The sequence below is a fragment of the Pipistrellus hanaki genome (genome assembly GCF_964339955.1).
Source record: "Pipistrellus hanaki genome assembly, chromosome: 4".
In the NCBI taxonomy this organism is placed as follows: Eukaryota; Metazoa; Chordata; class Mammalia; order Chiroptera; family Vespertilionidae; genus Pipistrellus; species Pipistrellus hanaki.
Window position 1 is genome coordinate 37,195,001 of NC_140506.1, and position 18,237 is coordinate 37,213,237.

An 18,237-nucleotide genomic window follows, 5' to 3' on the forward strand; every position below is an offset into this window, starting at 1 on the left:
ATATATATAACCTATCTAATAAAAGAGTAATATGCAAATTGACTGTACCTCCGCTATAGCTACAAGCCACACCCACCAGCCAATCAGGAACAAGAATGCAAATTAACCCAACCATGATGGCTGTGGTCACGAAGAGAGCAGGAAGCTTGTGTTTTCCCGGCAATGGAAGAAGCCAAGCTTTCCACCTGCCCTGGCCCACCCAGGTCTCCACTTAAGGCTATAAAGTTTCAATTATAGAAGATAAATAAATCCCAACAAAAATGGCGGAAGCTACAGAGCTGGAGAGAGCAGTAGGCTTGAGTTGCCCCCAGTGATGGAAAAAGCCAAGCTTCTGCAACCCTGGCCTGCCTTGGCCTCCGCTTAAGGCTATAAAGTTTCAATTATAGAAGATAAATAAATCCCAACAAAAATGGCTGCGGCCACAGAGTGAGCAGGAGGTTTGGCTCCACTCAAGGCTACAAAGTTTCAATTATAGAAAATAATAAATCCCAGATACCAAGGCCTCCACTTGGGTTGCCCGGGGGCATGGCCAGCCTGTAAACTACCAAAGGCCCCTCAGCCATGCCTCCCCACGCCCTAAGGGAACCTCCTCCCTGATCTGGGACACCCTTCAGGGCAAACCAGCCAGCCCCCACCCGTGCACCAGGCCTCTATACTATCTAATAAAAGAATAATATGCAAATTGACCATCACTCCAACACACAAGATGGCTACCCCTATGTGGTCAAAGATGACTGCCCCCTGTGGACACAAGATGCCTGCCAAAAGATAGCCAGCAGGGGAGGGCAGTTGTGGGCGATCAGGCCAGCAGGGGAGGGCAGTTGGGAGGAGCCAGGCCTGCAAGGGAGGGCAGTTGGAGGCAATCAAGCCTGCAGGGTAGGGCTGTTGAGAGGGACCAGGCCTGCAAGGGAAGGCAGTTGAGGGTGATCAAGCCTGCAGGGCAGTTAGGGATGACCAGGCCGGCAGAAGAAGGAAGTTGGGATTGACCAGGACTGCAAGGAAAGGGCAGTTGGGGGTGACACAGGTCAGGTCTGTAGAAGAGAGCAGTTGGGGGGGGGGGGGGGGCGGTGTGGGACCAGGCCTGCAGGAGAGGGCAGTTAGGGACAAACAGGCTGGCAGAGGAGCTGTTAAGCATCGAGCAGACTGGCAGGGGAGTGGTTAGCGGGTGATCAGGCTGACAGGCAGAAGCAGTAAGGGGCAATCAGGAAGGCAGGCAGGCGAGCAGTTGGGAGACATCAGTCCTGGATTGTGAGAGGGACATTCCTCAAGGGGTCCAGATTGGAGAGGGTTAAGGCTGGGCTGAGGGATACACACACCTGTGCACGAATTTCATGCACCGGGCCTCTAGTATGTAAGAGTGTGTGTGTGTGTGTGTGTGTGTGTGTGTGTGTGTGTGTGTGTATGTATATTTTAGGCAACTTCTAATAATGAAAGTTTTTAATGTTAAGCATCATTTCTACATTTGAGAACATATGCTAAATTATACATCAATTTAAAGATTCCTTAAGAAGTATTATCTTATATATTCATGTTTAGAAATCACAATTTAATTTGTTCATTAATGGATCTTTTTTAGAAGTTGATTTTTTCTAATTCTTATTGTAATTGTATTGTTCTAATCTTGTATTATAAAGGCAGCTGCTTGCCTATCATTTATACTTTCCTCATTAATCCTGACTCAGTGAATTAACCTTTAATTATATCCGTTAAAATTGAAATGAGCCTCTTGTCTAGCCGGGGCTGCCCCCTTTCAGTACATGATTCTGATGAAAATTTTTAGGGTTAATGAATATGTCCCATGTCATGTCTGATAGCTGCTAAAGATGTAAGGAGGTAAATGTTACCTTAGAAAGATGTGCTTTAAATTTTCAGGAGATCTGCTCTATTGACAGAAATATATTAAAAAAATATCTTTAGTTTCTCAGTTTATCAGGCTGTATGTTCAGCCGAATTAAGAGAGCATTTAAGAAATACAAAGAATGGTTATTAAGATACATTTGATCAAACAACTTAAAGAAATAACTTATTCTCCATTTTACTATCTTAAATAAGTAATAAAAGAAACATGTAAGGAGCACTACAACTTTTTAGATATGTACTTGATAAGAATTCTCTCAGTGATGTAATAAACTAACATTAACAATACAGCCCTTTAAACTGACACCAGTGGGGATGGTCTCTAATGATAAAGCTGGAAAATGGGAAAAGATTAATTCCATTCATTTTGCATACTTATGATGAGCACCCATTATGTATCAAGCACTGGGAACAGAAAGGCCAATAAAAAGGCCCTGCCCTATCTTACAGAGACTCAGAGTCCAAGTTTTATTACTTCTTTCATACTTCTAATGAATACTTCTTTTATGCTCATGATATTTGCTAAAGTATTTCCACTTAATATCCCATAAACGTCTAGAAATTTAGATTTGGAAAGATTCTTAGAAACCATCTTCAGTCTTCTAATTTCACAGATAACAATCTGAACAGAACTCAAATTTTGGTGTACCAGCTTAAATTTATAAGATAATTTTGGTAGGTCACATATTCTATAAACCTTGATGTCAAAGCCTCACTGAGAATATGAAATAAACAAGTTTCTAAAATTATGTACTTCAAGTATTTTATGAAAACTTTCAAATATCCACAAAAACAGAAAAACTAATACAATGAACAAGTGTATTCATCACTAAGTTTCAAAAAGTATCATCTGTCCAATTTTGTTTAATCCAACCTTTACTCCACTTCTGAATTATTTAAAAGCAAATTGTAGCTATAATATACTTTTATCAGTAAACACTTTGGTTTGTGTTTCTAATAAAGACTTTTAAAGAAAACTTTCTATTATCACACCTGAAAGAAACAAATTCCCTTTAAGTTCATGTAAAATACAGTCAATGTTCACATTTCCCTGACTATAAAATACATGTTTTTTTCAGAGCTGGTTTGCTTGAATCAGGATTCAAACAAGATGCACATATTACATTTGGTTATATCTCTCTTAATCTAAATTATGCATTTTAAAGCAGAACTTACTAAAATTTTGTTTTGTTTTTAGCATAAGTGTAAGGGAGCTCTTCAGTATTTAACATATGGAGGAGATATTTATATATTCAATAATGTGAAACAACTGCAAGTTTGAAGAAATAACCCTTATTGCTAGGGCTATAAAAACCATCTGTAATTATATTCCTGAATGATTTGAATAATAGTGTGTCTGATATATTCTAAGATAAGTGGCTTTTACTTCTCTTTGCTATTAGGGTCATATACTTTACTTATCTATTTTTACTCCATGCTATCTTCTCTCTAGTAATAAATTAGTTTATCAGTGTTAGTTGGGCATGTGCTTGCCCTATAGTTAAATTCATTTTCTTTTCCTTTGAAGAGTAAGTGTAAGTATCACAATAATATTTTCCATGTTTAGGTCAGATTTCTGATGGCAAAGATTTAATACTATTAAAATAATACCTAATTTCCATACTATGCCCTGCCATATGTTCAGAAAATTTTTGGCAAGCTTTATAAAAAGAAGAACAAAGGTAACAAAAGTTAACTTGATGTGGGATTAAATAATAACATGTGATTGGCCAGTGCATAATAATCTATGATATTGTAAGGCTTAAAAAGCATTAGTTTTTATTTTACTTATGCAAATTAACTTTGCATAAGTAAAATAAAATTGCCATAAAAGATTAAATCTTTTCTAAACAAGTGATATTTTTAAAACCTCTTATTATTTCTTATTATAGTACATTTAATTATAATAAACAAAAGTTAAAAACCATACTCTTAGAAAAGAAGTAGGTAGATATTCCATGAACTAAGCTCTGAAAACAGTGAACCCACAGCAAAAGGAACTACTACCACAAAGTAGAAAGAATGTCCAAAGCTTTCTTTATCATCTCTTTTTTAATCCTTAAAATTCTTGCAAATTTATATACATATTTTCTTTGTTTTGGTGACTGACTTTTTTTTTTTTTACAGTAAAAATTACTAGCTCATTACTAATTATAATTAGCATATCATAAAGTGGATTCTTCCTGGTGGAGAATTTCATTATAATGTCAACAAAGCATTATGAGTATTATACACCAGTCAGGACTTAAGATTGTTAGATTGGCATATATTTGCTTAAGCCAAATGAAAAATACTTTGCAATAACACCCCTGCAACTAAAAATGAATTACAGTCTCCTTTTAAAAAGTAGCTCCTTTTTATAATCTAGGGAAGGAAGCAAATATAGTGCTGTTACTAACTCTGAGACTCTGGAATAGTGTAGAAATAGAGTCAAAGCAATAGTATGGCACACCTTAAAGTTTAATTTAAAAATTAAAGCTACTCATACCCAGAAGAGAATTAAATAGAGAAATATGGGACATAGCTTCGCAATGGAAGAACAAAATACTGTCAAATTTTAATTAAAAACTGTTTTCAATTTAAGCAGACCCAGGCCAGTGATTTTTCATTATTTTTACCACAGTTCCATGACTCCTGACATTCTCATCAGAACAAATAAAGGATTTTTTCCAAATTTGAAATGACAAAATTATTTTTAATTTTGACTTATAATTTCTTTCTCCTCTAAACTCAGGATTTTAACTAGACTTGTCTCTTAACCCAAGGGTTGAATATATCTTACATTTGCAAAGTACAGGGTAAAATACAAATTTTTTTAAAAAAAGGTAGTTGTTTTACCTTATTAGAAAAATATCACAGATGTATTATCTTGTTTTAGAAATGGGATCACATATTTAAGAAACATCTGGCACACGACCTAGTAAATGCTTATATTCAAAGACTTCCTGCAAAGCAATCTGTCTTGAAGACAAACTAGAAGAAAGCTGACACTCTGGCAGCACAAGACAAGCAGCCTGGAAAATCATACTAAAATGCCCTAGCCCAGTACAAATGAGAGAGAGAGAGAGAGATTGACTTAAGACAAAAATCCACTTCAGAGAATCAGAAATCAGCTTCAATTACAACTGTCATCATTATGATACACAATCATTCTAATAATCCCAAATACTGAAAGCATGTCTGATAGATACTCTTTATGTTGCAATTAATTGCGGATAACTCAAATGGGGTCAGGACCTCATCCCTAATCATGGACAGTTGTAATTTCAATTAATTGCAATCTCAATTAATTGTCAATAACAAAAGCTCTAAGCCTAGTTGCTAGCCATTTTTTAAAACTTAAGTCTATTTTTAATCCCCACCCGAGGATATGTTCATTGATTTGAGAGAGAGAGGGAGAGAGAAACATTGATGTGAGAGGGAAACAACCTCCCGTACATACCCTGACCAGGGATCGGTCCTACAACTTAGGTATGTGCCCTGACTAGGCTTCTCTAGTTGGGCTCCTCTTTTTGCAACTATGGTTTTTCTTTCATGGGATGTTCTTGGAATTAATTCCTCAATATATTACCTCTATATTCTATAATGATCACTTTTTTAAAGGAACCTTCCTGCACCTTTTGTGTGAGGGACGATGCTCCAACCGAGCCACCCGGCCCTAGCCGCTTTTTCTATATTCCCCAGATAAGGAACCTGACAGAACTAAAGATGCTAATATTTGGTTTGTAAAAGGTATAGAAAATACCTTTTCTTTGCCTCACTCTGCCTGCTCAAATTCAAGTTTATTACTTGCGGGTTTTCCTTTTCTTACCCTTCAGCTTGTAAATCCTTGAGGGGGTAGGACATCTTAATTAAATTACAGGCTTCTTGGTCATACTGATAAACTAAATGCTATCTTTTTGTTGGTCATGGGAAATTCCAGGCTGGTTACCCTTAACAACCTGCAGAGACCTTAGTTTAATGCTGTTGCTGCTGCTGACTCCACCCTGCCATTGAGAGCCTTTACTCCTTCATTGGTGACGAAGTGATGCTCCACAGAGACAATTCAAGGAAAGCAGACAGTGGATAGCAAGGACTGTGACAATTATCCTTCTGCTTCTTATAAGTGAGGAAAGTAGTTCAGATTTCTAAATTTTACACTCTCCTAAATGTCAAAAGTTAAGTTATAATAGTATAGAGGGGAAATAGGTGGGACTATGGAGATTAGCCAATATAAAGTAATAGTATTTTTGTACGCAATCAGAGAAATAACAACAAATAAGGACAACTTACAGCCACAGAAATTCCCAAATGGGAAAAACTATGTCACAAATGAAAGTACTTATTATACTTATTGCCTTGAGGCATTTCTTTTTTATGTTCCCACTTGGCTATAAACTCCTGAGGGCAGGAACCTAGCCAATCTTATTCACTACTATATGTCTGGCACCTGCCTCATATTCTGGCCTGAACAAATACTTGTTAAATAAAACACTTAATTGGCATACATGTAGTAAGGAATTTGGTTTCACTTAAAGAGAGGTCTGGACTTTGCTTTAGCGCTTGAGAGGTAACCTCTAAACTCTTGGAATTTCCCCAATGATAGCAGTGTCTTTATAATTCATGGTGGGCCCCTGGGGACCATACCTTGCTGGTAGTTTATGCCCACGCGGTGATTCATGGTGGGTCTCTAGATAGCTTATGCTAAGCTATTAACTCAGAATGGGAATGGCTACATCAGAAACACCAATCATATGATTAAAGGACTGGGGCTTTGGTCACTGATAACCAGCCTGACCGGGAGGGGAGGGCTGGAGACTGAGTTCAACCATGTTGCAGTAATTCAATCTCGTCTACGCAATAAAGACTCTGGAAGCTTAGTAAGCTTCCCTAGTTGGCAATACTTCAATGCCAGGATGGTAATGCAGAAGCTTTGAATTTAGAACTCATCCTGAATCACCAGTATCTATCTCTTCCTTTGGCTGGTTCTAATTAGTATCCTATTGCTATAATAAAACTGTGATCCCAAGTATCTTGCTTTCCTGAGTTCTCTGAGTTGTTCTAGTGAATTATTAAATTTGAGGGTAGTTTTAGGAAACCCCTAAACTTCCAGGTGGCCTTAGTAGTCTTGGACTGACTTAACCAGTCTGAAGGACTGTGTGCTTCACATGGAATTAGTCTAACTACAAGCAGCAGGTGGTATCTAACAGAGCTCCTCTTTTTGCAACTATGGTTTTTCTTTCATGGGATGTTCTTGGAATTAATTCCTCAATATATTACCTCTATATTCTATAATGATCACTTTTCTTAATGAACCTTCCTGCACACTTCCTTTACAAATCTGTAATAATAATGTAATAACAAAAGATAAAGAAAATACTTAGTGTTTAATATTACAGATGAAATAATCTGAGGCACCAAGAAGTAAATCAATTTGCCCAAGGTTGCACATTTTGTAATGTGCCAGAGCTGTTATTTGAATGCAATCAGTTGGGCTTAAGAGTCTGTACTTTTAACTGCTATATCATATACTGTTTTGAGTGTTTGCAGTTGGCATGACTGACGGAAGTGACAGTAAGGGATGCAAGTAGCTTAAAGGGGAGAAGGCCAGGGATGATAGATGCCCTGCAATGAAACAGGACACAATGAAGATTATATACCATGTTTCTCACAACTTTCAAGTGTGAGACATTCATGAGGTTATAACTTTGTTTTGAAATGTTTGTTATTAATGGCAACATTATAACCCGTAGCATTTGAGTTGCTAGTACAACACACCAGTCTGCATTTATAGCTGCCATGTTCATGGTAGATCTACTAGTACATATGAGTGCCAGCATCATTTTACTACTTCATTACATTTCCAGTACAGTCATGATCAAGAGGTTAACTATTACTTTATTATAAATTATTTCTTCTTTCTATTCAATTAGGGCAACATGTTGATTTTGAAATTATGGATCTACTCTCATCTATGAAGTTCATTTCAGGATCCAAAAGGCTCCTGTATTTAATTGTTGAGGACCCACACCATTCTATGAGGGCTATCATTTTTAAGGGTTTTTCTTTGAGTTTTCCTCTGATGACTTTAGTCCATGTCTTTCTAAATTTGTACGCACAATGAGAAAACTCACAATTTGTTGCGTCATGTTCTTTTTAAAATACTGTTTTGAGGGCTGGAGGTAAGATTAGGAGCCATTCTGTGTCAGACTATTCAATTTATTTCTACATAAATAAACCTTTTAAAACTTCTACTTTTTCTTTGTTTAAAGATCTACCCCTTTCCTTATTTATGGTACTGGTGGATTTCTGGTTGCCATCCTTATTACTGCCATTTGGTCATTCTGTTAGCTTGTGGGGATGAATGTTATGATCCTGCTTCCCCAGATGTACCACTGGGAGTTCGTTTGTGCACACTCTTTGTATAGAGTGCTTTTCTTTTCCTTTGAAAAGATCATTCCAATACATATTTTCCTTCTTTTAAAAGGGTGAATCCTTCAATTACTTTGTGATGAATTAAAATTTACTGTAACTTTTCTAATCACAACTGCATTCTTATTATAGCTAATAAAGTGTGAGAGTCTACTCAGGGTCCATTATCACATCACTTGTGAAAATATTAGTTAATATTGACTGAGCGATGGCAATGTGCAAGTCACTGTTCTAACAGCTTTACATTTATTATCTCATTGATCTCACAACAATCCTATGAGTTAGATATTATCTCCATAGGAAACTGAGGTACAGAAAAGTTACCTACCAATTTGCCCCAAATAACATAACTAGTAAATGGCCAAGAAGGAATTTGCACCCTGGTTATCTGATATCAACCCAAGAGGTTATCCACTAATTTACTACCTCCCAAGTTTTTAGGGGCCTCTTTTCCCCTCAAGGACTAACTGCTTCATGCTAGGTTTTTATTTTTATTTTTTATTACCACTTTCTCTTTGCAGCCTACCACAAATACTCAATAAATATTTGTTACTTAAATATTTAAAAGACTTATCTGCTTATTTTCACAGCTTCCCCCCACCCCATCACTTTTAATCTTCATTTTCATTTTAGAAAAAAAAGCAAACTAAAATCTCAAATACGGTTCTTGTTCATTTCTGAGTGGTTAGAAGATAACTGCACTCTACAGCTTAAAAACAACATTATAAGCTTAATAGTTTTCACCTATACTTTCTAAGTGAACTGACCAAAGTTAAACAGAAATGCATGTAGCTCTTCTGAGTATTTCATGACCTTGCAATCACACTTGCGTCGACCTTGCAATCACACTTGTGTCAAAGGGGGAATTTATAGCAATAATCTGCAAGAACTGGGCATCCTCTCTCCCACTCCAGCAGAGCAGCTCTATGCTCCAGGGCAGCTCAGGTCACCAATTACGCACCCCTGCCAGCCCTGGAACCAGTGATGCACCAGATCTATTCAAACTACCTGTGCCCCATCAGAACTCACTGTTCTATCTCCTAGTTTGTCAGATTTCTGACACAAATTAACAGAAGGTCAAGTAGATTATATATCTTGGCAGCATGCTTGATTTAGGGTGAAAGGTTAGTGATCTAATATGCTAACACAGAAAAAGTTCTTGTTCTTTCTCTCCCTGGATTGACTCAGTTGGTAACTCAGTTGGTTATAGGATCATCCCAATATGCTATGGTTGTGGGTTCAATCTCTGGTCAAGGCATATACAAAAATCAATCAATGAATGCATGAATGAATGGGACAACAAATCGCTATTTCTCTCCCTAAAATCAACTAAAAAATAAAAATAAAAAGTGATTCAGATTCTATGACAGGCCGATGAAGGAGGCATTATTTTGAGATAGGCAAGACTCTGGCCTCTCTTCCAATCACACCCCATAAGTGACACTAAAGAATTTAGACACCAAGCATTAAGTAAATGCATAATGATACAACAGAGAGAAACACAATATTGAATTTTCAAATGAAAACAATCCCATAATTTTAATAGCCTAAGGTAAACACACACACACACACACACACACACACACAAAACACAGCATAGTAGAAACAGAATAATTATGAGAATAAAAATCTGTTAATGTAGACATTAAGTCTTTATGGTAGAAATTTATGTATATAAACTAATTCAAAGTGGCCAAGAAACCTTATATATTACAGATGGAGAACAGTGCCAGAGAAAAATGTACACATAATTAAATGTAGGTAACTTGCAGAAGTAAATTGAGATGACAATGGTTTGAGTAGAGCAAATTAAAAAATACAGAATGAAAAAGGTCAAATAAAAAATGCATGTGTTAGAGGAGGAATTGTTCAAGACTAAGAATGTACTTCTATTCTTTGCATTTTAATAAAAACGATGCAATGGCATCATTTAAAAACCGAGTTAATGTATTTTGAAAATTACTTACGTTGATGATTGATGAAGAAGTTGACAAATTTAAACCTTCAAGATCGGCTATCAAGCTTGGAGAAAGAGCTGGAGTGGGACGTGCAATTGGAACAGATACCGGGTTAACTGGAAGAAAAGGCCAAATTAGCAAATGTGCATGAAAATTTAATTCATATTATTAAAAGCAACATTTTTATTTTGTTAGTAAATCTAATTAAATTACATTGATTAATAAATTTATGTCAATGCTATTTAACATCTTGATGTAGTCAAGTTATTAACAAGTCATGGCAATTATTAGTCTTAGCTTTCGAAACATCATGGCAAATCCTATAACAAAATAAGGATATAAATATCTTGAGTAATAGTTTTTGAAAATTTTTATCACATAACATTATCACTAACATTTATCATCCAGCAACTTCACTAAAAGAAAAAAATGAATTAAACATTAAAAAAGAAACATTTTTTTCAGACTAATATAAAGAATAATAGCTTTCAAGAGAGTTCTCCAGTTGAGTTAGAAGTCTTTCTCTACTTTATTCTCCACTGTAATAATTACAGGGCACAGATTATCTAATTCCCTTCTAATCATACTTTGTCAGCAAAAGCTATGTGCTAGCTAAGGAGCACTTTCAGCGCCAGACGGTCACCATGAAGTCCGCAGCAAAAACCACAAACACCACTTCAAAGCTGCAAGATCCAGCTTCCCCGCTCTCCAAGGAGCTGCGGCAGAAGTACAGCATCTGCTCCGTGCCCATTCGCAAAGACCACGAGGTCCAGGTGGTCAAGGACACTACAAAGGTCAACAAATTGGCAGGTGTACAGGAAGAAATATGCCAGCTACATTGAGCGGGTGCAGCGTGAGATGGCTAAAAGCACAGCTGTCCACGTGGGCATTCACCCCAGGAAGGTGGTTATCACTGGCTAAAACTGGACAAAGATCAGAAAAAAAATTCTGGAACACAAAGCCAAACCTCGACAAGTTAAAAAAGAGAAAAGCAAATATAAGGAAGAACTTACTGAGAAAATGCAGGAATAAGTATAACCTGTGGTGCAATCACAGCTTAGCTGTAGTTTTAGCCTGATGCATATTCCTTTGAAACTTTTTTATTTCTTCCCTTCCTGGTTTGTTATTGACATACTAGAGACCCTGTTCATGAAATTCACACATGGGGTGGGAGGGTGTCCCTCACCCAGCCTGCACCCTCTTCAATCTGGGACCCCTTGAGGGATGTCCGACTGCTCATTTAGGCCCGATTCCTTGCCAACCCAAATGCACCTAACTGTGCCTCCCCTGCAGGCCTGGTCCCCCCCCAACTGCCCTCCCCTGCAGACCTGGGTCCACCCACAACTATCCTCCCTTGCAGGCCTGGTCTCCCCCAACTGCCCTCCTCTGCCATCCTGGTCCCTCCCAAGTACCCTCCCCTGCTGGCATGATCTCCCACAATTGCCCTCTTCTGCAGGCCATCTTTTGGCATCCATCTTATGTTCACATAGGGGCAGCCACCTTTGACCACATGGGGGCAGCCATCTTGTGTGTTGGAGTGATGGCCAATTTGCATATTACTCTTTTATTAGATAGGATGGCTCTGTAAATCTATTTTTGCTGTTTTGATTAATTTTATAAATAAAACTTGGACTGGTTTCTTTAAAAAAAAAAAAGCTATGTAATAAATAAAAAATGTTTATTCTAGGACTCCTATGTACTAGAGATCAGATATCTGAAAGTTTAAAGATATTTTAAAAATGTAAAGCTGATCATGTTATTTCCCTCCTTAAGACTCTTGAAAAGCTCACAATTGCCTGCAAAAGTCAAAATCTTTAATTAAGTGCATAAGGTGCTCTATGATCTAGCTCAGCATTATCCAATAGGACTTTCTGTGATGATGGAAATGTTTTGTAGCTGAGCTGTCCAATGTGATGACCAGAGGCAAACACGCGAAGGCACTCTTGAAACATTGCTATAATGACTAAAGAACTGCATTTTTATTTTTAATCAATTTAAATTTTAGTAGCTATGTATGGCCAGTGGCCACTATATTGGAAAGCTCTAGCTTACCTCCAAATTTATCAGCTGCTACTGAATATTTCCCAAAATCTTATTTCATGTCTTTGAGCCTCTTATTTTTTATTCCCTTTGCCTAAAAGGTTCTTCTCTGCCTTGCTCACTTTAAAACTTCTACCCATTAAGATACCACTTAGAGGGAAAGTACAATCTGACTCACCTAAACATAGCTTATATGTGCCTTCCTTGTTATACAGAAATGCATGGACATACTTCTACAACCATATTTCTCTCGTAATACAAATTTGTCTTTATATGTTTTTATTTCTACTAGTCTGTATTAGTACTAGTAGAAATAAGTACTAAGTAACTGCTCAACTGTTTACGAAGTGAAATAAATGGAAACTTGAAAAAAGTTTTAGCTTCCTTCAAATTTTCACTCCAAAATAATACTATAAAGTAATATTTACTTAATTTGACATTTTTCAAAGTATCATTTTTTCATTTTAGTCTCACAATATCCCATAAATTAGAACAAATATTAATTCATAAACTTAGCAAATATTTCTTGAATGAGAGCGAGGGAGAGACAACGTACAAATTATGGTTCAAGATATGGTCCCTAATAGTTCCCTTTAGTGTACAAGATAAATCCAGCCCTCTTAGCTTTCCAATTTTCCTGAAAAAGGTAGAAAATTGGAAAGCTAAGAGGGCTGGATTTATCTTGTACACTAAAGGGAACTCACCTAATTAATAAAAAAAGATACACATGCTTGATGTAAAAAAAAAATAATACAATGCATAAATGATATTGCTAAAAGAAGAAACATTTCAAAGGAAATCTATATACATAAAAGCCTAAGCAACCATTATGACTGGATGACCTGACTACTGGATCACCAGTAGGTAGCTATGATGCACACTGACCACCAGGGGGCAGACGCTCAGTAAAGGAGCTGCCCCCTGGTGGTCAGTGCACTCCCACAGCCAACCTCCCACAGTCCTTCTCCCCAACCGGTCAGCCCGATTGACCCCAACTGCTGGCCAGGCTGAGGAATCCCACTCATGCACAAATTCGTCCACTGGGCCTCTAGTCTTAAATAAAATCTCAATATATACACTAGAAAATGCAGGGTGGAATTGGGTGAAGGAGAAATGGAGCCCTTGCTTTCTCGTTTGCACTCCTTTGCTGTGCCTGAGGCACTGCTACAAATCCCCAGGCTTCCTTAGACATATGTTGAAAACCTCTGTACAGTTAAGCAAGTGCCATGGGGAATTGGGGGGAAAAAAGGATCAATGGAGATACGATGGTAAGAGAAGGCTTCAAGAATAGGAGGAAATGAAGTCTAGTTTTTCAGTAAGGAGGATCTGAATAAGAGGAAATAGAGAAATTGGTAAGAAAATGTAAACAAAGGCTGAAAGGTAGAAAATTGGAAAGCTAAGAGGGCTGGATTTATCTTGTACACTAAAGGGAACAGTTAAAAATCTACCAAAAAGACACCGAAACTGGTTTAGCTCAGTGGATAGAGGGTCAATCTGCGAACTGAAGGGTCTCAGGTAAGATTCTGGTCAAGGGCATGTGCATTGGTTACGGGCACATCCCCAGTGGGGGGTGTGCAGGAGGCAGCTGGTCAATGTTTTTCTCTCATCAAGGTTTCTAGCTCTCTACCCCTTTCTCTTCCTCTCTGTAATAAATCAATATATATATATATATATATATATATATATATATATATATATATATATATATTTTTTTTTTAAAGCCTCTCATTTCAACTACGGCTCAGCTAAAGACTTAGGAAAAAATATCAAAGACTAGAGAGGAAAATTCATACCACAGACAAGTTTGACTATTTAAAAAAAAAAGATAGGTTTTTAATATAATTTTAGAAGAGGCTCTGGTATTAAGGAAATGATTACACATCTGTTTACAGGTCTGGCAAGATAAAAGCTGACACTGAAACTTTATCCAAATTGGATTCTGAGGCCAGCTGACAATGCTGAAGTATTTAATTAATGTGTAAAAAACAAAACGACTCTATGCAGTTTTTTAAAAAATAACATGGCATAGAAATTAAAATGAGGTACCGTTTCCACCTATGATATTGGCAAAGGCAATTTTTAAGTAACACAAATTTCAGCATCATACTAATACTGTGTAAGGTGGTATAAGCTTTGTGGAAGGCAATTTTACCAACAAAATTCTTTAAAGCGTTTGTCCCAGAAATTCTACTCCTGGGAATTTATCTTAAGGAAACAGTCATGGAGATAATGCAATAATATACAATACTTATGGTGATGTGTACTGCTTCACTGATTATGATAGGAAAAAATGGAAACACGATAAATGTATAACAATAGTAAACCTGTTAAAGAGAATTTATTACAACAATATAAAGAATAACCATGCAGTCATTAAAAATAAGGTTGTTAAAGAATATTTATGGCACAGAAAGGAATGTGTATGATAAACAGAGAAAGAAACAAATAATAAAACAGTATGTCAGTAAGATTCAATCTGGGGAAGAGGGATTTGAAAAGAACTTGAACTGACTGTCAGAATGCAAACCCAGGTATTTGGATTAAAACCCATTTTTTATTGTTCTTTCTTTTTATTAAAATAAGAAATTAAAATATTTTTGGTAGCATACAGGGCTTTTGACAGTTCCATAAGTTCAGAGGGGTGGGGGAGCTCTCTACAAAAATATTTTTTCTTTATTAGAGTATATTTAATAAAATAATTATATAATTATTTTTCTGATCCAAGTTTTGCTATAAACTTTAAGAAGTAAAACTTTCACATATACGTAATAATTTAATGTGAAGTCATTTAACTGGTTGGCATTTTTGTTAGCACCATCTCCGTCCATCATAGCTCATCCTTACATATGCTTATCACATGCCAAGCACAGCTTTAAGTGCTTTTACATTTATCAACTCACTTAATCCTAATGCTTCTAAATAAGTATTGCTATTATCCCAATTTTATAGATACAGCAACTAAAGCACAAGAGATTAAATAACATGCCCAAAGTTACATACCTAGTAAGTAATAATACTGGGATTTGAACTCAGACAGTCTAGCCCCATTGTCCTCTTAGCCACTCCACGCTACTGCCTGTACTGTAATTTACTCAACAATATGATATCACATATCGTAAGGCATATCTGAAGCATGATTATTGTCAGGTGATATAAATTTTTAAAAGACTTCACAGTTAGTTGTAGTACCCTGTTTCCCCGAAAATAAGACAGTGTCTTATATTAATTTTTGCTCCCAAAGATACGCTAGATCTTATTTTCAGGGGATGTCTTATTTTTCCATGCGCTAGGTCTTATTTTCGGAGGATGTCTTATTTTCGGGGAAACACGGTAACAGTGTAATTACATAGGTTTATGTTTCCTATAAAAGAGCACCAGAAAATGATTGATGCTTTATGATCATCCTATTGAGTTGACATGGTATGGGATTCTAAAAATATTTTAATTTCCATAAACATAAAATATGACTGGAAAAGAGAAAGCATATTGCCACTTCTAAGCTTAATCTATCATATGGACATACATTACCTCAGCATAAATATTTTCTAATGTATTATCAACTAACCTCATGAAATAGTCATGTAATTTCATAACCTAAAGGAACTATAGAAAGTATCAGCCATTTATTTTTCACTTTACAAATGAATAAAATGAGACAAATTAACTCAATTGATTAAAAGGCTCTGATTTCCAACAGATACAGCAAGGAAATATCAAGTTACTTATCCAAACCACAGAACTGTTTCTGTAGCCAGTCCATTGCTAAGGTCGCTAAGTACACCTCCTCGGAGAGAAACAATGATCACTTCAGGCAGCAGAGAGCTCTCACTCTTCCTTGCAGTTACTTCCCTTACTTTCTACCTCCTACTGCTTACTAATCCTTACACTCAGCTCAAGCATTAAGTTACATCTGGAAATTGCTAGGTGGGTTAGGTACCCCAATACCCAACAGCATTCTGGGCATATCTCTATCTCATTTCATTTATAATGTGCCAATCTAATGGCCACTTTACGTGTTTCCCTATGACATTCTGAGAGTTCCCCGGGTAGGGACAATGTTGTATCCATTTAGAAACTCTAGCATGTAACAGATTACTTAGATCACACCGTAGAAAGTATTTATTTAATAAATGTTTTCTGAAGACATAGATAAATTCAGTACTTGCAATTTTCCTGATATGCAGAGTGTACCAAACAAATAACTTCTGTGGATTATAATGTGCCTCTTATATGAAACAAGGTATGTGTCCGCCCCCTTTCAAATTCTTTTATTTATTTATTTATTTTTATTTCAGAGAGGGAGAAGGAGAGACAGAAACATCAATGATGAGAGAGAATCATTGATTGGCTGCCTCCTGTACAATTCCCACTGGGGATCGAGACCCAAATCTGGGTATGTGCCTTTGATTGGAATCCAACCCATAACCCTTCAGTCTGCAGGCCAATGCTCTATCCCCTGAGCCAAACCAGCTAGGACTCTGCCCCCCTTTCAAAACTAATCAAATTCTCACATCTAAGAAGTCATGCAAATGGAGAATAACTTTTTAATTTTTGATCAACAAACTGCTTGCCATGGACAATGAGAACTAATATATGCAGGCTAATAAGTAGCATATAATGAAGTCAATATTTTAAGAGCCATTATCAACAATGCTTTTCTCCCATAACACTCCACTTGTCTGTATCTGTAAGTACAGATCATACTTCTGCCACAAACCTTTGCAGCTTTTTGTTCTCCTCCTCATTTTGTTACTACACTTTGCAACTCTATTAGATCTCTAATATAAGTTGTTACCTGTTCAGGTATCTGGATCCCTGACTACATCTGTAAGATAAATTCCTAGAAAAAAATTGCTAGGTCAAAATTGGTAGGTGTATATGATTTAAACTTTAAGAGATATTGTTAAAATGACTCAAAAATGCTACACCTATATATATGCCTATCAAAAACATATGTAGAATGACGGTTTCTCTAAACCTTTGCAATAATGGATGTTGCTTTAAAATCTTTTTCAATAGGTAAAAAATTATGCAAACTTTAAAATCTTCACAAATAGGTAAAAAATTATCCAAATTTGACGCCAATTTTATTTTAATTTCTCTATATTAAGTATGTCTCTGTATCATATATTTTGATTTCCCTATATTAAGGAATTTGTCATGAAACAGTCCAGGTAAATAATATAAATATAACAGCTTTATGTTCTGTTTACAAGAATGAAACAACCTACAAATATAACTCACCTCTAGCATGGGAAAACTATATTGAAAAATGATAGTAGTTTAATATTCATTAAGTCTTACTTGCTACTCTTGTAGTGCAAAACATACCTACCAACAAAGTCAATTCCACTATCTCTTTCTCACAATGAAGAAGATGGGCATATATCTTTGCACACCTGGGTTAGTATATTTGTATGATCTAAGTTCTTGGAAGTGGGTGTGCTGAGACAAAGATTTTTTGTAATTAAAATACTGATAGATATAGCCATTCTCGCCTCCAAAAGTTTTTTGTACCTAATTCTGTTTCCATCAAAAGTGTGGCAAGTGAAGATGATGGTGTACTTTACATTTGTAATTACTTTCCTTATTCCCTACCTCCTTAAATTAGGTATCTCAATCCCCATAGTCAACATTTAACAATGTAGGAAGTTGTAAACTATAGATAACTAGAAGCCTGCTGCATGATAATTCATGCATTGGAGGAGGGGGTCCCTCAGCCCAACCTGCCCCTCTCACAGTCCAGGAGCCCTCAGGAGTGGGAGGCAACCTGGTGATCAGGGAAAGGCGATGCTCCATCACACCTTTGCTGCTGCCACTGCCACTGCCACTGCCACTGCCAGCCCTGGTTACCTGAGCCTTGGGTGGCCCTGGGTGGCTGGGCAGCGGCCATCCAAGGCTCGCCTGCGACTTGGGCCTGCCCTGGGTGGCTGAGGGGCTAAGGGAACTGGGGGGCTCCAGAGGCAGGCAC

General features: G+C 36.8%; 1 protein-coding gene across 1 annotated transcript in view; it reads right to left on the reverse strand.

The window, feature by feature from the left end:
• Positions 1–18,237, reverse strand: part of AP3B1 (adaptor related protein complex 3 subunit beta 1) — a 180,623-nt gene that overhangs the window by 47,604 nt on the left and 114,782 nt on the right. Inside the window, exon 22 of the mRNA XM_084881262.1 lies at positions 10,236–10,342. Within this exon, the coding sequence (XP_084737388.1) occupies positions 10,236–10,342 (107 nt within the window). The remainder of the gene's footprint in view (positions 1–10,235; positions 10,343–18,237) is intronic.